The 27725-nt window shown below is 41.7% G+C and overlaps 1 protein-coding gene and 1 long non-coding RNA gene across 10 annotated transcripts; one reads left to right on the top strand and one right to left on the bottom strand.

Annotated features, from left to right (window-relative positions):
• Positions 1 to 109: 109 nt before the first annotated feature.
• On the top strand, positions 110 to 3720 carry LOC309435951. Its single transcript, XR_014183252.1, has 2 exons — positions 110 to 2052; positions 2132 to 3720. It is a non-coding gene; the product is annotated as an uncharacterized lncRNA (long non-coding RNA).
• Positions 3344 to 27552, bottom strand: ADNP2 (ADNP homeobox 2). 9 transcript variants are annotated; one of them, XM_082044715.1, is made up of 6 exons: positions 27224 to 27552; positions 17607 to 17762; positions 14929 to 15048; positions 11081 to 11170; positions 6404 to 6755; positions 3344 to 6283 (listed from the first exon to the last, which is right to left on the bottom strand). In XM_082044715.1, exons 3-6 carry the CDS (start codon positions 15034 to 15036, stop codon positions 3771 to 3773), a joined length of 3063 nt encoding a protein of 1020 aa, XP_081900841.1. In that variant the 5' UTR covers positions 15037 to 15048; positions 17607 to 17762; positions 27224 to 27552; the 3' UTR covers positions 3344 to 3770. The 9 variants fall into 9 exon arrangements, with proteins under 9 accessions (XP_081900841.1, XP_081900836.1, XP_081900837.1 ...); XM_082044710.1 differs by adding an exon at positions 24540 to 24689 and having other exon boundaries at positions 3344 to 6755; positions 27224 to 27551; XM_082044711.1 differs by adding an exon at positions 24496 to 24689 and having other exon boundaries at positions 3344 to 6755; positions 27224 to 27551.
• Between the last annotated feature and the right edge of the window lie 173 nt (positions 27553 to 27725).

A 27725-nucleotide genomic window follows, 5' to 3' on the forward strand; every position in this document is an offset into this window, starting at 1 on the left:
TGTTTGAAAATGGCACAAGTCAGCTGCAGTAGAATTCTAATTTATAGAGATATTTGTTGGGAATTGCACATCCCCCCAAAATATTTAACAGTTATTTAAATAAGTTCCTAAGCTTTCCTCGACAATTTAAAACAATGAAAGGAAAAATAAGTTTGATGTGATGAACTGTAGTATTCTACATGAGAATACAGTACTGAAAACCAACCACAAGGGTGTTTGGTTTTTGTCCTCTTCCAAAATGTCAGTTTACCAAACAATATTAACTTAACTCCCAGCATGTGAACATATACAGAAGAGACACAATAAAGTCACATTATAATAATAACCCTTCCTACTACATATTCGAATAAGACATCACACTATTTTACCAGCACAGTTTTTCTGCTCAAGAACTCGAGACACCACAACAAAATATTTCTCAAACACAAAGACTTCTCCAGGCCAATACACTCCAGAAGCAGAATACTTGCAGCTATTTTTTCTTAATTCTCATAAGGAACAAGTACTTGCTACAATCATCCTCCAAATCAAACACTGTTCTTCCCAACTGGAGTTCTTTTACAGTGGACCAAAGCTCCATCCACAAGCTTTAAGGACTTGCATGTGGCCAGCGTGCTGCAGGGGCAGCTCCTTCAGTAGGTTTGTTTGCCCCAGCAGCACACGCACCAGGAGTATCTTGCTCTGTCCGTAGCAAAGTGCCAGAGGCATTTACCACACAGCCCACACACAGCCCTAGACAGGGGCAGCAGTACCCCTCTGGACTAACACTTCCTGACCAAATGACTTGGCCCTTGAGAAGCCTATGGCAAAAGCCTAGTTTAGTCAAAGCCACTGATTTAACATGGCTGGTTTTGGGCTCCTCGGGCTTTTCTGAAAACCATGACCACACTGTGTCTCAGTCACTATTTTCACATTTCAAAATTCATCTGCTTTTTGTTTTGACAATCCTCATTTAATGACAGCAGGAGCATTTAGCGATAGCAAATTAGTTCCAAGATTTAAGAACATCAGTTTCAAGGAAAACATGCAGTGGTCAGTATCTGAATAAAAGCTATTCCTATAATGCACTAAGGCAGTGGTATCAAAATCACTTTCACTGGGGGCCATGTCAGCCTCATGGTTGCCTTCAAAGGACCGAATGGACTGTCCTAAAATTACATTCAGCCCTCTGAAGGCAACCGCGAGGCTGACATGGCCCCTGGTGAAAGTGACTTTGACACCCCCGCACTAAGGTCAACCTAAAGCCTCTGGATCAGAGTTCTAGGTCTTACTTTCGTGTCTTTTTAACAGGTATTCTGCACCAAAACAAACTTTCGCATCAAGTTCCCTGAATATATTAAAGTGGTGGGGGGAGGTAATCATTTGCACACACACCTAAGAAAAAATTAGAAAGCTGTTTTATTTCAATCTGTGAAACTGAAGTCCAATAAATAAAATGCTTAACATCACCATAGGACACCATGTAGGAAAACTCAGGTAAGACTGGACTGCTCCCTTGGTGCCCCAAGGCACTGAAATGACTTCCCAGATACCCACCCTAAGCCATGCTGTTATTTTAAAAACTTTAACTGATCATGACAATCCTTCCCCAGATGCTTGCTGCCAAATTCCTTCCTACTGGGGTTTCACCAATACCAGCAGAACTACCCCAAAGGTGACAGGGCTCACAGTATCAAGGTTTGAAGAGTGAAAATGAGTGGCTGGATTTCAGAACTTCTATAGAGCATCCCTTACCCTCACTCAGAGCCCTTCAAACTGCTTCATGGACTGTACTATGCCCAAATGTAACTATATATTTTTATTTTTATTGAGCTACTGTAGGCTGTAGGAACAGACCACTTCTTTGGGGTGGGGCATATGGAAAAGCCCATAAATGGTGCTAATTTTTGTTCAGTACTGCTATCAAATAGCTAGGATTTTCCAAATAGCAGATTCTCTCGGTTTAAGTTAACTGTATGTTACATACATACCTTAAAATTCTTTGAAGTAATCAATGTGAAAACATTGAGATTGTATCCAAAATACAATTTCCAACAGCTTACAGATCCTCAGGCAGACGGTCACTAAATCCTGCTTATAGTATGCCCTTTTAGAAATGGCACAAAGAACAATCCTATATCTTCTTCCTCAGGCAGACAGTCACTAAATCCTGCTTATAGTATGCCCTTTTAGAAATGGCACAAAGAACAATCCTGTATCTTCTTTAAAAACTATTGTAGAGGGCAAAAGTATGCTTATTACTTTGAAAACCAGAAATAAGCTTGGGCATATCACCCTTTCCTTGTAACACTGGCACAAATGAGCTAACAGGAGAGCCCGCTCTTTTTCTTCTTCTGGGAAAGAAGGGTGGGGAGAGGAGGATGAAGAAAAAATAATGCATATTATCAGTTATTATATAACTGGCTATTAATGAATATTGGAGGCACTGTTTCACAAGCCAGATGAAACCAAGTGTATCCAGAAAGAAAGGACACTAGTAAACAAGGCCTCAGTGTGGCCACCAGTACTGCAGTTTGTTCTTCAATTCAAGTGAAGTAACAGGAATGCTAATTCATATTGATCAAGATAGCCTGTTTGGCTTTTATATAATTCTTACACTCTCTATACAACAATAGAAAAGATCACTATGTGACTGTTATTGGTTCAAGTACTCAACACTTTAGAGGCTTGATGCTACCAATGCATCCTGTTTCAGTTTGTACAATTTCTGACTCAAAAGACTTCAGGCCATACATTTAATTTGCTGGGGAGGATGCGCTGCTCTGTTACTACCTCATGCAACGGCAATTTAAAATAAAAAGCACATGTTTCACCGAACTTTGGTGATATTTGGACAGAGCTTCTACAGGTAAGTGATGTGCACAGAAGCCATATACTCCATGTAACAAAGCAACGTGGCACTCTCCAAAGCAGTTTTGCTTTTTGAAAAATAAAACAAATGCTGCTACCAAGCTTTGAACAATAGCTATTTAAACAACCAGGCTTCAACACCAACAAAAACAGCAAATACTTCTGGTTAGCAAGATCTATTTAACAGATAATAACACAACCATTTCAAGTCAGTTAATTATAACACTTCAATAGGCACCCCCAGACCCCTCAATCCTCATCATGTTAATACTACTTAGATACCATGTCACCAGACTTAACTGGCACAGCTATTTTGACTGAGGAAAAAAAGGATTTCCATGTATTTTATTGCTATCAGTGCACTGGGAATTCAAAGGGGTAATGGATGTAAAGGCTACAATCACTTCTTCAGTAGATAAAACAAAAATAGGTTAAAAAAAATTAGGACTTAAAAATGCAAATAATCAAATAGATGTTTTTGATGCAGTTTGCCTCAGTAAATTAACCAACATTATACATTTTATTGTTTAGAAAAGATGATCACATTGCAGAAAAATAAAATAAATTTGTTTTAACAGGGCAAATGTTTTACACGGTGGTATAAAAAGTGTAATGGGATCCAGGAGGGGAAGAAAGAGATTAGAAAAAAAAAAAAAAACAAACTAAAAAACACACCAAAAAATCACTATTCCAGAAAAAGTTAAAAGCTAAAACAAATTCAGATGTGTAAGTCTAATGGTTTCAGCTTTTTCAAATACAGAACTACATGTGCCATTCACAATAAGTCAAAACTGAATAAGACTTTCTGTACTTTTCTGCACCCTTCAACAGGCCAGTCTGCAAATCAAAACAATACTATAAACTGCTAAATCGATAAGTATGCAATTATGGATTGCTTTTAGTGATTATAAAAAGCCTGCTTACATATCTAATGGTTCATTTTTTATATTCAAACTGTGCTTAATATTTTTCAGTTCAGACATACTGAAACCCAGCAGCACAGACGGCTTATAATTATTTATCGCCTTTAAGCATATATGCCTCCTTTTTCCAAAGAATGCTCCAACATCAATTTTCCATGCATACAGCAGCAAGGAAAGTAATTCCCTCTCTTTTTTAGAAGGATATGGCCTCTCATGAAAATAGTCTGTCAAAAACTGTTTTTGAGCCTCGTATGAATTGTGATCATACTGTTTAGGATCCACTGCGAGAATGCGAAGATCCTCACTAGAAAGAAGCTTCTTTATCTCAGTCCTACTATTAATCTTTTGTCGTTTGAAAGGCACTACCCCTAAATTCAGTTCTCTTTCTGGTGACAGAGCTACGCCAGTACTTATGCTCAGAGGCTGTTGTTCCTTATTCCTTTGGTCTTCTGCAACAAAGCTGGAATCCGATTGCTTTCTTTTCAGCAACACAGAAACCTGCTTTTCACCATTCACGAACAGTAGCTCTTTCTTCTCAGTTCGCTCAAGCTGCATCTTCACGCTTGAGTTGCTGTCTTTGGGAGCACTTCTACAACGGAGCAAGTGTACAGCAATAGCTGTCAGAGTCATATTTCCAGTGTACACACCACAACAGTGGATGCACTTGAAAGCAGGAGACTTTAAAATTGTATGTACAGTGGGCATTATATGATGCCGCTCTTTTAAATGCATTTCATAGGTTTCTTTACTAACAAACGTACCAAAGCAAAAGGGACAGGTTAACACATTTTTTTTGCATCTGTTGTTCACTTCTGTTGTCTGAGGTTTCACTTTGATGTAAACAGGGACAAGTGTCCTTGAATTCAGTCCAGCAAGCACTGCCAAATGTACTTCTCTTTCACCAATGTCTTCTTTTGGTAACACTGTACTGAAATCAAAGTGTGGAAATACAAGGTCACCCTGAGCATCGCTACCTAGTTGAAATCCTCTGTTGCTATAATCTGCATGTAACTGCTTTTTCCCATTGTGTGTAGTTTTATTGTGCTCCACAAGGCTTAGTAAGTCATGGAAAGTAACTGTGCAAAACAAGCAAGCTAAGCCATGCATCAAGAGATGTTTCATGAGCTCCTCCTCACAGAGAAAACATTTACAAGAGAAACACCGGACTGTCTTTTCTGTCATCCACCTCAGAAAGGGTGCACAAGCTGCAAGTTTGTCAGGTTCTGGGCTTTCTTCCATTTTTACTTCACCATGTTTGTGGGCCACCGCCATGTGCACCTGGTAGACATTTGAGGGGAAAAGCTCATTGCAAACAGGGCAAGTCTTCCATTGCTTTGCCTGTCTGACAGCCTGACTTGTTTCAGGACCAGGTGGCAAGGTTTGTAATGATATGTTCTGAGACGTTAGAACCACTGGAGGAGAGGGTGCGCTAGCCGGTGACTGGGACAACTGAGTTACTGTCCCAGACTGCATTAACTGGATGGGCACTTGTGGTGGAGTAACAGTTGCTACTCCACCACCAGGAGGTACAGGCAAAGTAACAGAAACTGGGGCAAGTGTGTACGTAGGTATCCCATTAACCTGCTTACCGGTCGGAATCAACTGCCTAAGTATAGAACCTGTAGTCAAAAAAGTTGCATTCTGAGAAACCGCAGGTTGAGCTGGCTGATTTACCGGCATGACTGCTGGGGCAACAGGTTGATTCAGCTGAAGAAACCCAGCTCCAACAGGCTGCCTGACAGGAACAACCCCAGAGGCAACAGGCTGATTAAGCTGGAGAACCCCTGATGCAACTGTCTGTGCCACGGGAAGGACGCTGGGACCAAGGGGTCCATTCACATTCCCAAGGGACTGGTTGATGGAGAGAACTCCCGATGCAACCGGCCGGTTCACAGGGCTGACGGGCTGAGTCACAGGCAGCGTCCCAGCTGCAACCGGATCACTTATAGTACCAATGGGCTGACCAATAGGGAAGATCCCAGGCCCCACAGTTTGATTAAGAGGAAGAACTGCAGGGGCCACAGTTCTATTTATGGTTCCGACGGACTGATTAAGAGGAACAGCTCCAGTCCCCATGGGCTGATTGAGGGGGAGCCCATGGGAAACAATGATAGGCTGGGCTGGCGACGGCTGAATATTAACATTACTCTGACCTACAGAAAGGTTGCTAGATACAAGAGTAACATGCGACGGGGTAACAACTGGAGCCGAAGTTGTATGTGGAAGGCTACCAGAGGCACTTGGAACAGTCAGTGACCTGACCATGTTTTTAACTGATTTTGGCTGCACCGCAGTCTGGTTTTGATTATCCTGTGGAAATGCAAGCTGGACGCAAGAGGGAGCTGTGACGGAACCTGCTGGGGCAGCAGCAGGCCCTGCAGATGGAGCAGCCGCTGCTACACCTTGGGGAGGCTTTGGAGCAATATGCATCTGTTTCACCAGTCCTGGTTTCTTAATATGTTCTGAAATCACAGACCGAAGTTTGTTCTCAAGGTCTCGGTGTATTTCAGCTGTCAAAACATGATACATTAAAGAATCTGGGCTGTTTGCAGAAGCATTACATTTTTTACAGTAGTGTTGAATAGAATTCCCTTTACTTTCATCATCACGTTTCAGGCCAAAATACGTACCTATTAGGTTTTGAAAATGCTTTATCAGCACGTGTTTCTTCATATTGTAATACAATGTATCTGTAAATTGACATTTTAGACATGTAAAGTTTATGATGTCACTCCTGAATTGTTTCATGCCATCCAAAATGCTGACTGTATAGTTCTGTATTCTTTTATTAGACGAATGAAACATCCGGATATGTTTTCCCACTATTTTGGGATCAGAAGCAAATGCACACTTTGGGCAAGGAACCACCAGCTCTTGGTCCATTTCATCTTCATGGTAACGGTGCAAGTGATTCTTGAACGAAGTAAGCAGTTTTGACGAGAACTTGCATAAACTACAGCAGTAGGGCTTTGTTCTGTACCTCTGCAAACAAAACAAAAACATCCACTTAGAAACTGACCGTTTCTAAATCACTGTTACCTGTTTGAAAGTAGTCTGCACTATCACATGTCAAAAATGCATTAATCAGATGTATAGAATGTATCTCCTTGTTTTCATGGAAACCTGGTTTTGAAAAGCAGACTTAAAGCTGACATACTTAAAGGGAGAAACACTTGTTCCCTTTCTGCTTCTTTCTAATTTATTAAAAAGTCTCAAGTGAGTTCACTTCTATTCCAGTTCACAAGAAGTAATTCTGAAGCCCATTTTTTAAAGCTGGGAATCACAGAACAAGCTAAGAAGTATTTGTATGCCACAGGACATAAGAGGTGAAACCTTAGCAATTAGGAATAGCAGCCCTCTTAATACAATACTTTTAAAGCTTTATTTTGCTCAGGTCTACCTCCAATTTACTTGAGAAGAAGAGAGAAGGGGTATGGGGCCTGCCCTTCACTGAAAGCTCTCCAGAAGTACCTCTACCATCAAAGCCACAAAAGACTAATTTTTTAATAACAATCTTTTGGGACCTCTACATATTATCTCAACATATTGGACATCTCACCACAGCAATTTCTTTAAGAAACTTCCTCTAGTACACTCATAATATAGCATCTAGATTCTTCTTACTAAAGTATTTTAACTGTATAAAAAACTAAACTATCTTCCACTAAACTGTGGTTTGCTCCCTCAATTACACATCATTTGACAGCATTACTTCTCATATTAACACTATTTGCTCAATTATTTCAAAAAAAATGGAAGCTCTGTCAAACACTTTTTCTTATCAACTTCCTAGGAAGTTGATCCCGGATCCTGCCAAAAACTACAGAATCAGTCGCAGCAACCTCCAGATGACAATCTGCGCTCTCAAACACCCATTCAGTGGAACTTGTCTGTTGCCTCAGATGTGTTTTTCACCCAAATGACTTCTGCCCCTTCTATGAGACACCATCCAAAGGGAACGGCAGCTGTTCCTTCACTAAAGTATCCAGCCTAGCTAGACCACTCACATACATATCACAGACACATTGGAAAGAACTGTAGCAAGAATTTGTGCAGGTGGTTTTGCTTGGTTGGTTGGGTTTTTTGTCATTTCATATAGTCATGAAGGTGCCGTCTATTAGCAGGACTAAAACAGTCACCGGATGCTAACCAAAATCTACCCCCCAAATTAAAAAGACTGGGTCAGATAAAACCACTGTCTGGCTAAGGCTGCTGAAGTGTATACTGTGAAGGTTGTCAGTAAATTATCCTCTACTTATGGTGGAAGATATGGACCCTTCTGGTGTCTGGCCTCAGCTGCCATAAACAGCACCACAGCAAATCAGAAGCAGCTTCGATCTCACTTTTAAAATATACCAGGTAGAGAAAGGCCACAGACACTACTGAACTCATGAAGCATGCAGAGCATTATTAAAAGTTCCACCTCACTAGCAGGTGACAAAGAGACATGACTGCTTATTTTGATTTGTTGTCTGAGGCTTAGAAAAGCTTATATGCTTTTAAATACTGGGTCCATACACTCTTTATGTCCCTACACATGCCCCATTTCTGGTTTGGGTCTTTCTGACCCAAGAACTTAGACTATAGTATAATACACCGTCAATACCTCCTTGCTGCCAAGTCTGAACAATTGTTAGGTGTGGCAAGAACACTCTACTTTACAAGTGAGTGGTCCAAGTGCTGAATTAATTTACTATTGCATAGTAATGATGTTTTCACTTCTTACACAAACAAGCACTGCCGTATACAACTAAGAAGCCACCCCAGTACCTGCATACTGGTAAGTCTAGGGAAAATTATGTTCCATGCCTTCTCAGCTGATTTATTTTTCAATGGAGGTAAAAATTATGAGACTTCAGCAAAAGAAAAAAAAAATAGTTCCATACTTCAAGTTCTATCAAATTAAGACAAATCCTGAAGTCCCACTACTTAGCTAAAAAAAAAAAAAAAAAAAATATCCAACAAGATTATGTTTCAGCAGAACAAAAGCATATGTAAGTCCCCTACTTTGATGTTTTCTATATGAAACGGAGCTCTTCCACAGACACCTTAGAAAATAATTTTGTCAGCATGTTCTCCTTGCATACACATCTAAGCTGCTTTTTACATTTGCAAGTGCTACCAGCATCTACTAATGACATCTCTGTTTCATAGAAAATTTGACAAAAAAAGAATGCTAAGCCCCTTAAGTAAAATGAAGCATCTTGCGAGACTGACCAACACACAACCCTAAACTGTACAAATGGAATAAAAAGAAGACTTAAAAGAGGCATTTAGGAAAACTCGATTAGCCACACTCCAAAGAACATACCCCAGAACACAGTAACGCTTTCCACTGTGTAGTCTCACATCCCCCACAATCTACAGACAAGCAGAAAGACACAATAGCCTTCAAAAACCAAAGTTCTTCCAGAATTATTAATGTCTCTCTAAAAAAAGTACTAATGGTAGAAACAATCAACTCATCTAAATAAACATCTTCTCCAGCCTACCGAATTTCCTATGTAGCTCAAACTCATATTCCCTTATGGTAGCAACTTTGGAATAGGACCGACTATATATGAATGATATATATGAAGAAACCACAGCTGCTTAAAGAAAATGTATAGCAACAAGCTTAGTATCCAAAAAACACAGCTTGGCAAATCTGTTCTACAGCAACCCATTACAAACTCTACACTGAAGTTCATTAGATGAGATTCCAATCTTGTTTTTCAGACAGATACAGATACTACTGGTCATGCTGACCAGCTGAGTCAGAAGATGCCCTCTCTAATGCATGACTTTTAGTTCTCTTCCATTTTCACAGAAATGGCTAACCGTTTTTCCTAAAGGACTGTGGAAGGAAGACAGAAAAAAAAGCACCATCGTAAATTTTAGACAGGAAGGTGCACTTGCCCTGTCTTCATCCTCTTCTTCCCTGTTTCATGTCTGCGGAGGAGGGGGAACCTCCCCCGCTCATCTAACAGAGAACATCTCCCAACACTGTTAAGTCTGAAGGCAAAGAAAAAGGGAAAAAAAAAAAGACAATCAGCAAGGCTAGAGCTCAGGTAACATGCTGACTGGAGTCAGGAGACCTAATAAAGGAAGTTTTTCATGTGCATCAAGAAGAAATAAAAAATAATAAGTTTTTGTTGGCTGTTTGTTTGTTTTTCTTTTTTTTTTTTTTTTAAAAAAAGACCATCATAACCACTAACAGGATTTATTGCATTCACCTAAACCAAATGTAACCCTGGCTGAAGGTACCTGTGAATCTTATCTGAAGTGGCAGCAACAGGCTGGATGCAATCTGTCTCTACAGACCTAGTCAAACAACAAGTCACATTTGACTTTTTCATCCACGAATTCATGTGAACAGATGAACATTTAGTCTTAAATGCACGAATCCAAGTTCAGGAAAGGAGAGTAAGGAGACAAAGCAGACAAAGGTCCTGAAGAGGGGGAGGGATCACTTGCTCCTAAATGACAGTTTGGCAAAGACTGTGTTTGGTTAGCCTGTACGCTGAGGACTATTAGAAAACACAGCTATTGCACTTGGCAGCCTCAGTTTGTTTTAAATATGATAAAGGCAGATTAAAAAAATCCTGGCAAACCACCACAACCCTATTCTAAACCATCACCTGTTGATTCAGGATTGAAAGAGCAGACCCACCACTGCTGACTTGCTGTTGACAGGACTTCCTCATGGAAGCCATCAGGAGCCCAAGGACTCTTCACTAAGACTGAGAAAATACTACCTTTTCTTCTGGAGATCCTCCTATGGTCTACATAGTATCTTAAAAACTTGCTAGAAATTTGTTTTGTTCATCTCAACTTTGCCTTTCTTGTAGATTCTAGCTTCACATGAGATTCCACTTATACGGAACTCAAAGCTGTTTCACATACACAAATCAACTGCAACCTTAACCCAAGCCCCTAAGCATAATTACAGCTTAATCTACTCACATCTATGCAATTGCATTTTCACCCTTCCAATGAAACAAGAAGCATGTTGTATACAAGAGCATGTTAAACCTATGCACCAGATTAAGCTAAAAAGGCAGAACACTAGTGTGACACCTTCAATACTGATGTTCAAGGTTGCATCCTTAAAACAGCATGTACATTCCCCATAACCAGATGTATTACAGGGAAAAACACAGAAAAAAAGAAATTTTTTTCCCTGATTAGTAGTTAAAGCTATTTAACTAGATGCTAAAGCTATTTTTTTTACCATAAAAAGGTGCATTTTAACTTTTCCAGGACTTCTAAAAATCAGCAACCCCACATGCACATCCACCCAGAACTTCTAACAAAAATACACGTACCTTCCTTTTGCCCACAGATTCCCAAGGAGAGACATCACTCCATGAAGTGTTACTAAAGTGTTTTTCACCTGGGTCAAAACTTTCGAGACTCTAAAAGAAAAAAGAAAACATTAAATAATCTGCTTTTGCAGTCTGTTCTAAATACAATAGTCTTAATATAGAGCAAGGAATAACCGCAAAGAATGAAAGTCCATACAGCATTCACATACACATCTCGAAACTCAGTTCAAAGGAATTACTTCTTTCATCTCTCTCTATTTTACCTCATATGCTTGTTCATTTGACTGCCTTGTAATATAATAAGAATTCTGAACACTACATAGTAGCTGAAAATAATGTAAGAGTGAAAATATTTACCCTTTAATTCCACTGCTTCTAGCCAAGTTCACAGCAAACACCAAAAGACATTTTCTCCTTCCACCTTCCTCCTCCTAAATCTGTATCATTTCAGTATTTACTTAAATTTATTAACTTACCACTATGGCTTATTTTGCAACAGGTTTTGGTATTAAATCTTTATAGCACTGCTAATCTTTTAACTTCAAAAAAGAAGGACATTCCCAGAAGCTTGTTTCAAAGAGCAGCAGTATTTTTCCTCAAGCTATAAAAGCAACAATATTATCATAACTGGAAAAACTGTGACAGGGTAAACATCTTTCCTTACAGCATTCTTCTCCTCAATCCCATCAGAGTAGTTTATGTTCCTCAAGCCAAAGCCAGCTACTACTCTAAAAATCTTAGGCTCTTCTCCAATTTTCTGAGGCTTACACGTACCCAAACGCCAACATAGCGAAAAAAAACTAGATTCCTGTTTGGTAAGCATTTCTGAATACTCAAGGCTAGCTTCAATAGCACGCTACAGTGTCTTAGATGAAACACAGGCTATGAATCCGGGCTTAACCCACACAAAACTAGCATTGCTGCCCCCCCACACACTGTCCTTGCCTTTCACAAACCCCTCTTCACTCAAAATTCTGCAAGATGCTTAGAGAGGGTGCCTCTGCACCAAACTCCATTAGAACAGCAGATGCAGGTAATAAAAACCATTTAAAACCAGATCATCTTCAAGAGTAGTGCAATTCATAAATCTAATAGTTTGTGGTAAAAAAAAAATGCAATATTCATGTGAAATTTACAAGGAACACAGGATATACTGAACAACAAAAAGAAACAGCCTCTAGCAGTCAAACAAATACACAATCCTACCTAATGCAGGCTCAGTTTCCATTAGGCTCCTGTCTACTCCATGCTAATGTGAGCATCCTTGTGTGCATAACAGATTATAGTGAGGCAGAAGTGCAAGCTGGTGATAATTTAAATGAAATTATTCAAGATTTTAGAAAAATGTAGCTAAGTTTGTAATAAGTTTTCCAGCTTTTTCAACCCTCACATTTCCTCAAGGAGAATCGTGAAGAGCTCAGTGCAAAAATAAACACCTTCCATTCCAGTCAACATCTAGGCACAGAATAAGACATCTACTTGCCCTTCAGTCAAACCTTCTTTTAAAAACAAACAAACAAACAAACACCTTAGAAAGATCCCTTGCATGGAACAAGAGAAATCCCACAGCCTTAGAGAACACAATGCTTTGCTGTTAAACAAAGAGACTCAAGATTTACTAACCATTCTTCAGCTGAAGCACTGCAGTAAATTACACACTGTTAAAAAAGTTTTCTTGAAGTTTATGGCCTATCCCAAACATGTTCTGCTTTTTGTTTGAGTACAGTTCACCAAGAGAGGCTCCTGCACCTGAACATCAGACAGTAAGTCTGGATCATTTTGCTGAAACAGGTATTTCCTGCAAAGAAATATTCACCAACAAAGGACAACCATTCTTACCACTACAATTAGTCAGTGTCGCAAACAGCTACTATGAACTCTTGCTTTCAGAGATCCACGCTGATGTTGCAGACGCAAGCTTTGAAAGGTTAACTTGGTATGCACTTCCACATTTCTCACTTGGAAGAGGGGAGGAAAACAGAGGCATGGAAAGGTGTCAAGAATCCACTTGGTCTCCAGGCTACAAAGAGATACTAGTTGTATGTGAAATTCCTTCATATTCCTCACAAATTACTGTGCATTGCCATGCCTTATTAGAACAGTCTAAGACCAGTTGTAAGACGAGATGGCAGGTAAGTTTGTATCATATAATTTCCTAAGCCCTCCAGCCTCCCCTCATAAGAACAATGTCTAGAAATCAATCTTAATATTTGAAGAAAAAGGAGAGGGGAAAAAAAAACACACCACACCAAACAACTATACCTTAAACTAATTCTCACATATTAACATATCACATGCGCTAGTCTACCAAAAACAAATACTATCATCAATATGAGTCAAGTACAAATCAAGCTCTGAAAAACATTCTTCTTCCTGCTAAAGTCACACCAAAATCAGTCCAAGATTTCCTGGAAAAAAACCAAACTGAACTTATGAACTTGGTTGACAGAGAATTATTTGCAAAAAACTAAAATGGTATTTTTTTGGCCCACATCTCATAGAGCTTTTTCCCAAATGGAAGTGTTACCTGGGTTCCCCACCCTCACCATTTATTAGAAAAGAAACAAAAGCAAACACACACACATCAACTCCACCCCCCAAAAAAACAAATAAACACAAAACACCTTACTCTCATTCACTATTAAACTCCATAATGAAATAAAAAAGTTGCACTGCAATCAATTTCAGAGCAAAAACCTAGGATCGTCAAAACATTTCCTTGTCAAAGGGTCAAGACACAACAGCTTCTGACTTAGAAGTTTAGTTACAAGACAACATACAACACAACAAAAACAGTAAAAAAGGGTAAATACTAGACAAATACATATTTTCCTGAGGTCTTATAACATGTATTTAGATATATCAAACGTCGTTCAACTGCAATAACCAAGAATGTTCCACAATTAGTTATGCCTGTAGATCTTAAGCATGTTCTAAATGTTTACTTACACAGTTTCAGAAAAAATACCACAGAAGACGTAACAGGGTCCCTACAGAAAGTTAACTAACTTTAGTACCATCACACAAAATTAACTTGAACTCTTGGCTATGGTCAATGTGAAGTCATGAACATAACAAACAGCCAAAAAAGCCTGTGTACCAGCTGGCTGAAACACACTGCTATTTATTTAGCTACTGAGTTGCATTACTGTGTTTGCACTTTTTCTGGTATTAGTCTTGCCAATCTGATGGCGTGAGTTCCTCCTTCATGTTGCATAATAGTTTCTCCTCAAAGCAGCAACAATGGTATTAGGTTCATCTTGATCATCCCAGCACACTTACATATACTTTTGATGAAGAACTGAACTACAACTCAATAAAACAAGTTTGGTGTTCTCTCTGGACACGAAGTTTAAAGGCCTGCAACAAGATTACTACATCTAATTGCTTGCCCATTTTCAGAAACACTGACCATTCGCATACCCTTCAGAGCTTTGCCCTTGATATGTGACGTGAGAGAATTTAATGCCTTTGAATAGACTCAAGTCTTCATTTGTTTGTGATTTTCAATGAATTACAAAAATGTTGTTATGTAGTACACAAATAACATTTCATTAGTCTGTGGTGTTTTGCTAAAGCTGTACTGTTTCCTTTTGTTGAAATATTACTAATACAGAATGCAGAACCATCTATAATACATCTTGCTGAGAAATAGTTTCTTTCAATGTTATGGACTAAAATACTAAATTCTACACCTGGCATACAAGTATCCAGTCATGAGTAATCCTTCAAGTAAATACCCCACCATGAAGATCTGTGACAGAGGAGTACCATATATACACTAAAACATGAAATATTTTCCAAGGGTTTATATTTCAGACTGGTTTACATTATTTCAAATGTTTTACCTTCAACAATTCCCTGCAGCTTTCAAGCCCAAGATCCACAAGAATGCCCTTCACCTTTTTTCGAGCCTTCCTGATATTATCAAGATTTTGAACAGGAATTTGAAACATTTTGCACTTTTCCTGAAAAAGAAATACAAAACACTGATGGAATACTTGAACACAGTCACTTACATTTAACAATATTAAAACAGTCTGAAAAATGTAATCCTGAAAACCCAAAAGCCTAGGCCAAAGGACTGGCCTCATTAATACTTCCCAATAGATCACTTGCTTCCTATCCTGGTTTTTGATATGACAGAGTTAAATTTTCTTGCTAGTAGCTGGGATGGTGCTGCCTTTTGGATTTAGAACGAAAATAATGTTGATAATACAGTGATGTTTTAGCTGTTGCTAAGTAGTCAAGGACTTTACAGCTTCTCCTGCTGTGCCAGGTGTACAAGAAGCTGGGAGAGGGCACAGCTGGGACAGCAGGTCCAAACCCCACCCTGCAAAGGGATATTCCATACCATATGACATAGTGCTCAGTATACATTTTGGAGGAAAGAAGGGGGTGGGGAGTGATGGTGTTTGTTCTCCCAAGTAACTGTTACATGTGATGGAGCCCTGCTGTCCTGAAGGTGGCTGAACACCTGCTCACCGATGAGGAGAATGAATTATTTCGCTTCGCTTGTGCATACGGCTTTTGGTTTACCTATTAAACTGCCTCTATCTCAACGCACAAGCTTTCTCACTTTTACTCTTCTGATTTTCTCCCTCTTCCCACAGCATAGGGGGGGTGGGAGAAGGAGGTGTGAATGAGTAGCTGCAGGTGCTTAGCCGCTGGCTCACATTAAACCACAACACTTCCTCTTAAAGGAAACAATATCAATTGGGCTGGGGGTGGAAATCCTCAGTGTTTCTTCTCTCCTAGCTAGACAAATATCTAAACAATTTTTTTTTTTCCTCTCAGATCACTTTGTGTCTATATGGTAGCTACACTGTGGTTTTCTGTTGGTTTGGGGTTTTTTTGGTTTTGTTTTTTTTGTTTGGTTGGTTTTGTGGTTTTTTTTTTTAAGAAAATCTGAATACCAGAATTTTACTAAGTTCTATTCAGAAAATTACTGCTATTTCATTTAGGAAGGCAGAATTCAACAACTTTCACCTTGAACGTTGGAGTCAAGATGAGAAGCCTCTGTAATTATTTGGTTTGTTATCATGTATGTACATGATTCAAACAAGACTGCCAGCAAAGCCTAAATTTCCTGCAGAAGTTTCTGCTGCTTTAAGTTGATATGGACCTTGGCATAAAATAAGGTACTAAGAAAATCAATGCAGTAGAAACAAAATGTGATTCACATATGGCATCAATAGCTAAATATGCCAAAATATGACAGTATGCTTTCAGGTCTTCATATGCTTTCAGGTCTCCTCCTCTGAAGAAATCCTTATAGCTCTATCACCTTTGCCTACTCCAGAACGTGGATTTATACCCTACCCTGCTCCCTCCAGCAAGCTGTGACTATGAAGTAGATCATCCTGAGCACCACCACATGGCACATACAGGACAACCAGGTGATCAGGCCCAGGTGGCATGAGTTTATGAAAGGCAGGTCCTGTTTGACTAACTTCATCTCCTATGAGAAGGTGACCCACTTAGTGGATGAGGGAAAAGCTGTGACTGTTGTGTACCCAGACTTTACTAAAGTCTTCGATGCTGTCTCACAGCATTCTCCTTGAGAATGCTGCTCATCGCTTGGACAGCTGTAATCTTTGTTGGGTAAGAAACTGGCTGGGCCCAAAGTGTTGTGGTATGATAGCTGGAGTTCAAAATACAGAGGAGGATGACAACTAAAGCAAGATTATTGTAAAGACAGATGATCTGCTCTGGGTTACCTATATGAAGGGTTGTTGCAGTGTGGTTGCCCAGCTGTCTAAAGCACACCACCAGGAAGGGTCCAGCACTTCCCCAACAGCTAGGCTTTCATTGCTCCCATGCAGCTGGGCTATGGATGCATCAGCTGCTTATCTTGAGCTCCCAGCAGATCATAAGCTAAGCCTGTGGGGTTACCTTATCTTCAGTTCCCAGTGTACTAAAGGTATCCCATGGGCTTAGCTTTAGAAGTATGTTCCTTTCTCACCTCCTCTCCAGATTATGGCAGAATGCAATTTAGACTGAGATTTAAGAAATTTAAAAGTGCACGGAATACAACCAAACTACCCTGCTCTGAAAAAGGTCACTGTGAGCTTCACAGGTATTTCTTTGTTCTTAAACAGCTGTCAGAGGACCCAAGAGAGTTTAAAATATCTCAGTTCTTTTTGCTAAACAATTCAGCCATCCAGGACAAGTTCTAACAAGTAGAAATAGAAAAAATAAAGAAAATTCCCAAACAGTACTTCAGTGTTGATGGTTCTGAACATCTTGAAAAGCTTCTTAAAAAAAGCATGTTCATTGTCAGCATCAAATTTTTGCCTTGAAAGGCAAGACTTTCCTCTAAACGGTTGCAAAAACTCATCACACATAAGACAGAAACTACAAGTAAGCCTCACCAAAAGAAAAAGAAAAACACAAACAAAACAAACCAAAACCCACAAAATCACCCAACTTTTTCTACTCTGTATACCACGACATAAGAAAAAAAAAACAAACACAATTCATTTACAGAACATAAAATTGAGGTTTTTTAATTAAAACAACTCACATGCTATTCTCCTCTTCTTCTCCCCCCAAAGGAAAGGTGCGTACAGAGAAATGGAGAGGGAGCCCCATTTGACAGATGCTGGTCTTGTTTTCTAGTATTCTTTAGTAGTAATGAGTCTGGAAGGCATTCTGATACCATTGGGTTGGGAACAGGAACCTATACAGAATGGAATAAATCAGAGTAACTAGTCTGGCATTCATCAAGTCCAAGGAGTAAAATTCATGTAAAATCCTCTTTTTAAAGTGAAGTCAACTGGGAATTTGTGTGGTCTCTGAATAAAGCTTTCTGATCAGTCCCTCTGTGATAGCAGGTTATGTGCACAAACTCCACTGCAGGTAACACGAGAGCTGACAGGATGTCACCATGCTCAGATCAGCCAGAAGGAGATGTGCTTCAGCATGTCAGGCCCCACTGGAAACTGTTCCTCCATCTCAGTCCTTTAACTGATACACCGATGCTACTGAAGAAGATGAAGCAGACACTTCTTGAGGCATGTCTATCTCACAAACAAGAAACATTAGTCTACAAAGGTGGTATAGCATGTAAGATCCATGTATCTCAAGTTTTCTTAACCAGTAACCCTTCTGAAATGAAAGTCGTCAATCCAGGAAAAATTAAAAAACAAACAAAACCAAAAAACACAACACCACCACCAAAAGCTTGAATACAAATTACTTATTTTCCCGTTTTCAAGTAGCTGGTCTTCAATCAAAACATATTTATATTTCTGTATCTCGTGCAGGGTTATTCACCTGGTCTTTTCAACAAATGGCTTGGGAGTAATACTCTAAGTTACTCATGTAACATTCTCTGTATCCATTAGACCAACAATGGCCCACCATAAACGTCACTTCACCTTGCACTTTGTTTCCATGAATAACTACAGTTAATCTCTAGTTGGTACGCATCCCATTCTTAACTAACAAATCCAATAGGAAAGCACTACAGTAAAATTAAACCTGAGTTACTTTAGCCCAAGGGTCTTCAACCTTTTACTCTGTTGTCAACCTAAAAAACAAACTTATCTTACACTACTTTTAACTGTAGCTTCCAAAAAAAGTTATCATCTATTGAGCTTTCACCAACAGTACCTTTTCATTAACCAAACCAAAGTAACTTAACAGCAAACTAAAAGACTCATTGCAGCATGAGATGTCTCAAACTCTGTTCTAAAAAGGTAATTCAACCCTTGCTCAGGCATTTTATCCATGAATCTATTCCTGCATTTACTGTTCACTGGGCAACACCTCTATAATGATAGAGCAAACTGGAGTTTTATGGAACACTTAAAGGTGCCCTTCACTTCCACAACATTTGTAATCATATTCATCCAACTACACTCAGCTTTTCAACAAACATCACAGATGCAACTCTTCTCTTGCAGTAGTACTGTAGCATTTTAATACTAGTCTAAACAACAAGGCAACAGTCTAGACAGCATCTTTCTAGTCAAAGACAAATACTACTAGTTTGCAAAGTAACTATGCCTGATTATAATTTCTCAGCATTCAAGAAAAAAAAAAAAGGCAAAAAATACTAACATTGCACCACTTCAAAGTGAGAAGTCACCACAAAATGAAAAGTTCCAATTTGCATTCCTTTTAGTCTACTTCTTAACATTCATTCACTGAGGAAAGGACCTCAAGAGGTCACCCAGCCCAGACTCTCATTCCAAGCAGGCTCAACAATGAATCACAACCTGGGCACTCTGCACCTTGGCCAGTCAGGTCTTGAGAACCTCCATGGATAGAAGTTCAACAGCCTCTCTGGGCAACATCTTCCAGCCATGCACTGTGCTCACAGTGAAAGGTTTGTTCTTTAAATCAAATCAGCATCATTTGTGTCCCTAAGGAAACTAAGCATATGCAATCAAATTAAGTATGAAGCTGATATGGAGCTAGAGCAAGGAAGACACACAACTGTGCCTTCCACATGCATGCAATACCTGACAAAACCCCACAGTAAACTAGATAGTCAGGCTTTTCAAGACATTTAGGAAAATAGGTAGATACAGAGAAACCCTATCCACAAAAGGCTGTGTTGCTTTTTCCATGCGAGACACAGAACCTGACACACCAATGTGACGTTCACAGAGTTCACTTTATTGTCGGACCGGGCTAGCTTTACAGCAAAGCTGCCCTGTCCACATGCCTTACAACGTGATTGGTTGTACCTCGTGCTATACAATAACGTGGTAGGCTGCATGTACTGTCCACGCGCTCTGCACGCATGTGTCCGGCGATTGCTCACTCAATATTACCTTCTAATGGTGCTCCTTTAGTTTCTTTTGTCTCTGGCTTCACCTCTCAGCCAGGCTGGCGACAACCCCATACCCCCGGGGAGGGGGGGAGGCTCTGCCACTACATCTCCCCCTCTTTTGTTTAATATAATATTAACAATACGCCGTATCATGCTTTAAAGACAGTGCAAAATACAGGGTAAGAACATTAAGGCTTATGCAATTACAATTAACAAGAACAGACCTGTTTTCAATATTCATTTTAACCAAACAAGATACCCAACCCAAAAAACCCAACATCTGTTATTTTCTTGTTCTGCAAATCTTTTATCTTTTAAGTTCAAACAACACATACAATCAAACTCTTCATAACTGTGACCATGGCCAATAACAAAAAATTGCTGCTCTGTTTTACAAAGTGGTATTCTCAACATTGGCTACATCCGTTGCTAAAAGTGATAACACCTCTGAGGTTAAGGGTTGTCATCATTGCAATCGGTTTCTTCTCTGTTAGCTAGCCAAGGTCTCACCCACTTTGCTGGGATCCACAAATTTTTGTGGTTACCTGTAGCAACACAAGCATATCCCCTTCCCCAGGTTATTAGTGACATAACACCTTCCCATTGTTGTGTTGTCGGATTAAACACACTAACCTTAGGCACATTTTCAGAAAAATCTTTGACATTTTTGATATGGTGCATAACAACCGGTTCCATTTCAGTTTCACTTTTAGGATTAAGCCAGTTCAGCACATACAATGCCTTCATCAATACCTCTTCTGGACAATTCCCCCTTGTTTTTTCAAAACAGACAAAAGATTTTTAAATGTGTGGTGTGCACGCTCAATAATTGCCTGGCCAGTAGAATTATAAGGGACTCCAAACAGGTGTTGTACCTTCCACTGGGCAAGTAAGGTTGCAAGTCTGTCAGAGTGGTATGCAGGACCATTATCTGTTTTGATTTGTGTAGGGACACCCATGACAGCAAAAGCTTGTAATAAATGACATTTTACCACTTTTGCATTTGCTGAGGTCAAAGCTGTAGCCCACAGCAGTCCTGAACAGGTATCTATGGACACATGAATGTACTTTTGTCAGCCAAATGGTGCAAATCCAGTAATATCAGTTTGCCATAACTGACCTGGCTAGAAGCCCTGAGGATTTACTCCCTTTTGTTGGAGAGGCACTATGTGGGCACAATCAGGACAAACTGCAATAATGGCTTGAGCTTGTTCCTTGGTAAGTGCAAACTGTTTTCGGAGTGATGCTGAGGATTGATGAAAGAATTCGTGAGCTTGCCTGGCTTGTTAAAAAGGAGATATATCTGTTACTGCCCCAAGTTTGCCTATAATGTTGTTTCCCTCAACCAGACCACCTGGTATGTTAGTATGGCTTTTTATATGCATTATAAATATTGGCGCTGTCCTATAATCTAACACGTTCTACAAATCTAAACAATGCTTCAAACAACAAGGAATTGGAAACTCGCTGCAAAAGAGCTCTATGTATTCTTTGTACAACTCCCACAACACAAAGAGAATCTGCTACCAGATTAACTGGGCAGTTATGCCATTTTTGTAATGCTGCTAAGCGTATTGAGGGCAGTCTCTTTTAAGATGTCCTGTCTGTCTGCAAGTAAAACATGCTAGGCCACAAGAAGAAGGGCTTCAGGCCTTTCATTGCAGGCTTAAGTGCTGCAGCCAAGGCCGCAGCATGGGCTTGAGCATGTATTTTTGCCTTTTCTACCTCCTGTTGCATAATTGGTACCCGTGTGCAAGCTTCCACCATCTCTGCTAGAGAAGCAATTTTTCCCAAACCGGCTAATATCTGTTGGCATTGGGTGTTTGCATTCATCATGGCCAAGTCTTTCCCCACAGCAGCTTTTGCCTCTGGAGTCAGGTTAGGAGAGGCATCTATAGCTTCTTTTAAACGGTCCACAAACTTCATATATGGTTCCCCAGGATCCTGCTTTACTGCACAATAGGGTGGCACAGGGTTACCTATATTTGGCAACTCTTTCACTGCTGCCAGAGCAAGCCCTTGCGTTTGCTGCAAAATCCTTGGATGAAGTGCTGCCTGAGTGGCACCATCCGCACATTGCCCAAGACCCAGTAATTGGTCCATGCTGGCTAATCGCAATGGATCATCAGCTGGTAAATGAACATTTTCTAATACTGCCAATTCCACTTTCCCCTGCCACTTGTCCAAGAACAGCAAATATCCCGTTGGAGGAAGCAATAACTCCATCAATGCCTTAATATCTGTTGGAGTTAGTACTTGCCCCTTGAAAAATGAATTAATTAGCTGCGTCACGCGCTTATTATCCATACCATATTGCATAACTGCACTTTGCAATTGCTTGTTTTCCAATCGAAGGGCGACCGCTGCCTTTGTCCTCTATTATCTATGTGCACTGGCATTGCTGTAATACTACCAGGTAACATGATCCCTTCAATGGTTGCATCTCTGATTACCCCTTGCCAACGTTGCCCTGCATTATAAGAATGATCTCGAGGAATATCTCTACCCTGATGCACAGGGGCAGCACCCAAATTATCACTACTATCACTGCTATACAATTCCCTTGTGTTTCCCTGTGGATCAGTAAGTCGACGCATATTTGCAAACCGATCTAACCCAGTCTCCAGCCCTTTCCCATATCGCGACCTCAAATATTCATCTCCTTCTCTTACAGACCACATCCCATCTTCAACACATTGTCTAGCCCATTTTTGTATTCACTCCCTTTTAATACGGAGCTCCTCAGGAGTGAGGTCTAATTCCGCCCCCTCCCTTTCCCATTTTCCCCGTTTTTCACATTCCCTGCCAATTGCTTCCAACCCGTCCTTAATTGCATCTGATGCCTTTTTATATGCTATTAACCGAGAAGTTTTACTGTTACCGCCATCTAGTCGCTTCATAGTGTTTAGAACTTCTTGCATCTGGCTCTCCTGCCGTCTCATAAGTCCTTCAGGCTCTGCGCATGGCTCTCCTCCTGGAAGTCAGGGCGATTCTGCGGTGTTCCATCCTGGTGCTCCATCGGGTCCTCCGGCAAAGGCACATCAGCTGGATTAACTTGTCCTGGCTTGTTGAAACTTGCTGGTTGCTGCCATTCGTCGTCGGAGGCAGGCAATGGCTCAAAGGGTGCAGAGGGTATAATTTGCTCTCCGCCCCAGAACTCCAGATCTGATACGGGACATACCAGCGGTATTCCTTTTTCGGAGCTCTCAGAGTGGGGGCAGCTCGCGGCGGGCGGCTCCGGGGGGACGGCACACACCTCCGGCTCCTCTGAGACTTCCTGCGTCAGCTGCCTGACCTCCCGCCAGGGTCCGGCGAGGTCCTGAGCCTCGCGGCTCCCCCTCGTGACTGCTTCCCATAGTTCGGTCCCTATGTCCTCCCACGTACCGGGAGAAAAAAATTCGTCCATCGAACGGACATACCCGTTCCGCTGGGCGAATTGGAGCAGACGCGTTAACACGTCTTTTTCAAAATATCTTCCTGTTCGTGCAGCCAGCTGCAGAATACTTTTCATTATTATTTTTTCTTCCACGGATGCCGTGTTTCCTATGCCACCTGCTTCTCCGTAGGCCTACTTTCCGCTTCTCTTCGAGCGCGCTGGGCTGGGGTCGCCCACCAGGTGACTTTCCTCGTGTCTTCAAGTCCAAACGATCTTGCTTCGATATGAAGTATCACGTTGGGGTCACCAAAATGTTGCTTTTTCCATGCAAGACAAGGAACCCGACACACCAATGTGATGTTCACAGAGTTCACTTTATTGTCAGACCGGGCTAGCTTTATAGCAAAGCTGCCCTGTCCACATGCCTTACAACGTGATTGGTTGTACCTCGTGCTATACAATAACGTGATAGGCTGCATGTACTGCCCACGCCTCGCGATTGCTCACTCATTGTTACCTTCTAATGGTGCTCCTTTAGTTTCTTTTATCTCTGGCTTCACCTCTCAGCCAGGCTGCCGACAACCCCACACTCCCGGGACGGCGGGGGAGGGGGGGGGGGGAGCTCTGCCACTACAAGGCTGCAATGCCTTTTTAGACACCAGATAATCTACACAGAAGACAGATCTCCAGACATGCTCCTAGGAAGCCAGCCACTATTCTCTTGCTCACAGAACCACTTACAGTACGTAAATTACGAAAGGCTTATGGAATTTTGTCCTTTCATATTATCTGCTTCGGAAATTCAATCTTTCCTAGTTTTTATACCTTTTTATCTAGTAAACTGTGATTAGTGAGTAACTGTGGAAGCCATTTTTATAAAGACTTTCTGGTTTTGGGATATTTGAATGGGAAGTATTTTTAAAGGTTTGTTTACCAACTTGTATAGCAGCAGTTATCAAGGCTGACAAGCACCAATGAAGAATTCTTGATTTTCATTTTAGTAAACAAGAAATTAATTCCATTTTAGTTGAGAAAACACTAACTGCTTCATTCCTGAAAACTACATGAGAGTATGGGAATCTACTAATCCTCATAATCTAAAGAACAAGAACACTGGATGGCAAAAACAGCAGCTAGAAGGTCAGGCATGCTGAGAAACCACCTAGACATGAGTTCAGCTTGGCCATGCCACATTTTACTCTCATCACTTTAGTTTTGTTTCTGATTAGCTTACAAGCCCTCCAAAAGTCATACCTGGATATCTGCTCAACTGCATATTACACGGTCCGCTCCATTACCTGGATTCTTATCTGTGCCTTCTGAGAGAGACCTAACCGGATTTAAGAGTATGCTGACACCATCAAAGCCTTTGGAAGCAGAGGGAAGAAATGCATATAGCTTCCTATCAACTTCTCTAGGTGTTTTAACATCTCTGAAAGATTTAATTCCTGGAAAGAAAAACAGTTAATTGATTAGAATTTATACTATTCTTGTTTATTATTTTATTTGTTGTAAACTAAAATTAAACTGACTACATTTAAAAAGTAATTAATAAAACTTGTTAAACCAGTTCTGGTCAACAAAATAATGCTTCTTCATCTTCTTACATTCAAAATTCTATTCAAGTGCAACTTAAGAGCAATCTACTTATTTTTGTGCAACTAAATTAGAAACCTTTAGCGGTCTTGAATTATACATCTTTTATATTAACAATTTTTCTGTTTTCTTGGCTATAAAACACAGTCACTAAAACAGTCACCTAACCCAAAGATGGCCATCAGTCAGTATTTGCTAACACAGTAAAAATCATTAAGATATATGATTACATGGATAAAGATACAGCATATCAAACTGCATCTTATCCAAGAAGCCAAATGAGAACAAGTTCAGATCACTAACTTCAGCTACTGTGATCTGAATAACTGCTGTGATGCTTCATTAACACGCAATCCAGTTTCTGTTACCCAAGACTAGTTAGAAGGAATTACACCATTCAAACTCACAGAGCCTTCCAAGAGCACTGTAACTCACACAGAGATTGACTCCCCCAGCAGGACCCAAACTCATTCTAGATGACTTGAGCATTTACATGGACCCTACTCAATCCCACAGGACTCATCCATCCATGCATATGTGTGCAGAAGAGTCACAAGCAGAGCTCAGCTCCTCTAGGAAGAAGACCACCTGTGTCTGTACCGCACTGGTCAGCCTGGTATGACTCAAGATGCTTCACACAGATGCACAGATAACCCGCAACCCAAATAATTCAGCAAGCTGATAGAACTGAAAAACATAAGGCTGCGCTACAAGTTTCAGCAGAAGTGTTTAAACACAACCCAGCTCTACCAGCATTTGGCAAGACTTAACCCAAACCAAGGATTTCCCAGTGGTAAAACATAAGGCATTATAAAACTGTGTGTGTGTGCTCTTCACTGCATCTCAAGATTTGCTATAAAGGGGATGGGGCGTGTTGTTGCTAGTTTTTAACAAAACTTTCATGAAATGAATATTAGAATTACAGGTCTTATTACAGCTTAGAATTTATCATGCTTATTACATACAGTTTGCCTAAATATTGCTCTAAAGAAATCCTCTTGTTTGAAATTAAACTGAAACTTATTAAGGGAGCACTAAGACATCTAGAATATAAACTGGATTTGGAATCCCAAGAGATAATCTTTGTAAGTATTTCATAGTAACTTTTAAAAAGTTTTAGGGGTTCAAATATATATTTTAGATGACAGAAGACTGTTAAGGAAAACAACTAATTTCCTCCTGAATAGTTTACTTGTCAAAACTTAGGTATTTATCAGTTGAAAATTAGTTGTTCATAAATTTGACAGTACAGAACTATAAACTGCTGCAGCACAAAAATCAAATACCTATGTTTCATTCCATTTACAAATCAGGACAAAAAAAACTTCACACTACCTGCTATCAAGCACAAGGCAAGCATATTCAAATGGTTTTAATTATCTGCATTGTACAGCTTACGTTTGTTTACATTATTAATTTTCAAAATTTATTAATTGCTGAAGTACCATAAGAATATTTAATGTAATTTTGCATTCCATTAACATTTTCGTTCTAATTTTGCATGCATACTATTCCCATGCACATCGTAGTTTTCCTTAAGAGGTTTCAAACATCCCATATTGAGACAAATTGTTAACTTGGTCCCTTAGAACTTCCGTCGCTTAAGTATTGATAGAAATTAAAAAAAAAAATCTATGGTCCTAAACAGCTGCTTAGTAAACATTAGTTGGAAAGCAGTGACTCTTCCCTGTGTTAAAGAGCCTCGCTGGGCTCACTTCCACTTTTGATCCCGGGCAGACCCGGAGGCCGCTCCGCCAGGGAAGGTGGATCGCTGCCCCACGGTGGCCCGCGGGGGCACAGGGCGGACACCGCTGTGGGTCAGCGAAACGAGCCCCGACGGGCACGCCCGACCCCGCCAGCGAGCTCCGGCACTGCCCCCCCGGTACCCGCGGGGGAATCGGTAGCCCCGGGCCAACGCCCTCGGGCCTGACAGGAGCCGTCCATGCCCGAGCCGCCTGGTGCGGTTCAGCCACCGCGGGGCTTCAGCACAAACGCCTCCAGCGCCCCCAGGTGCTGCCCGGCCGGAGACTCGGAAACTCCACTGCTGCAAAAGGGCTGCAGCCCCCGGCAGCGACCCGGGCTCCAGCCTCCTCGGAGCCACCCTGCCCGCCCCCAGGTGAAGCGCACCAGCCCCGGCGAGGTGCAGCCCGGGCTCCAGCGCCCCGCCAGGGAGCGCCGAGACGATCCCGGCCCGCGAGCTGCTGCGGCCGGCGCTCACCGACACCCGCCGACGCGCCCGCGGCTGCCGCGCCTCCGCTGCGCAGCCCGCCCCGCCCACGGCCGCGACCCCCGTCCCCGCCTCCCTGCGCCCCCAGGGCCGGCCGCCTGCGAGCGCCGCCTGCCGGCGCCGCCGCCGCACCCCGCTGCCTCACCCCGCTGCACCTACCCGGCCGGGCTGCAGGGGGAGCCCGCCGCCGCTCTGCCGCCTCCTCGCCGCCGCCTCTCCTGGCGCCGCCGCCGCCTGCCGGGTCGCGGGCCCGCGCCGCAGCCTCCACCTCCCGCTCCTCACAGCGCTGGCCCGGCCGCAGCCTCGGCCGCCGCGCCCCTCCCGCGCCGCGCCGTGCCCGCCGCCCCGCCCCGAGGCTCCTCCTCCTGCGCCGCCGCCGGCTGCCGCGCTCACTGCGCGCACCGCGAGGGCGGCGGCGGCAGCATCAGCACCGCGGGAGCCCGGGACCGACCTCGGCTCAGCCCCCGCGCGCAGTGCCCGCCGCCCCGCGCCCGCACCCCAGCCTCCAGCCGCTCCTCATCAGAGCCAGAAAGAGAAAATGGCGCTCGATTTACCCCAGGAAGTGACGTCGGGGCTCATTTGCATGCCAGGCAACCAGCCAATGGGAAGAGACTTGGGCTAATGCTCCCATTGGCTGCCTAGAGGAGCTGGGCGCGGTTGG

Source organism: Streptopelia decaocto, assembly GCF_964273445.1.
Source record: "Streptopelia decaocto genome assembly, chromosome: 2".
Classification (NCBI taxonomy): Eukaryota; Metazoa; Chordata; class Aves; order Columbiformes; family Columbidae; genus Streptopelia; species Streptopelia decaocto.

Coding starts and splice junctions, on each gene's coding strand:
- ADNP2 (XM_082044708.1), bottom strand. CDS start 15,036: ATGTTTCAAATTCCTGTTCAAAATCTTGATAATATCAGGAAGGCTCGA. Junction 11,171..14,928: donor GCTGCAGGGAATTGTTGAAG/GTAAAACATTTG, acceptor TTTTTCTTTTAG/AGTCTCGAAAGTTTTGACCC. Junction 6,756..11,080: donor AATCTGTGGGCAAAAGGAAG/GTACGTGTATTT, acceptor TTTTGTTTGCAG/AGGTACAGAACAAAGCCCTA.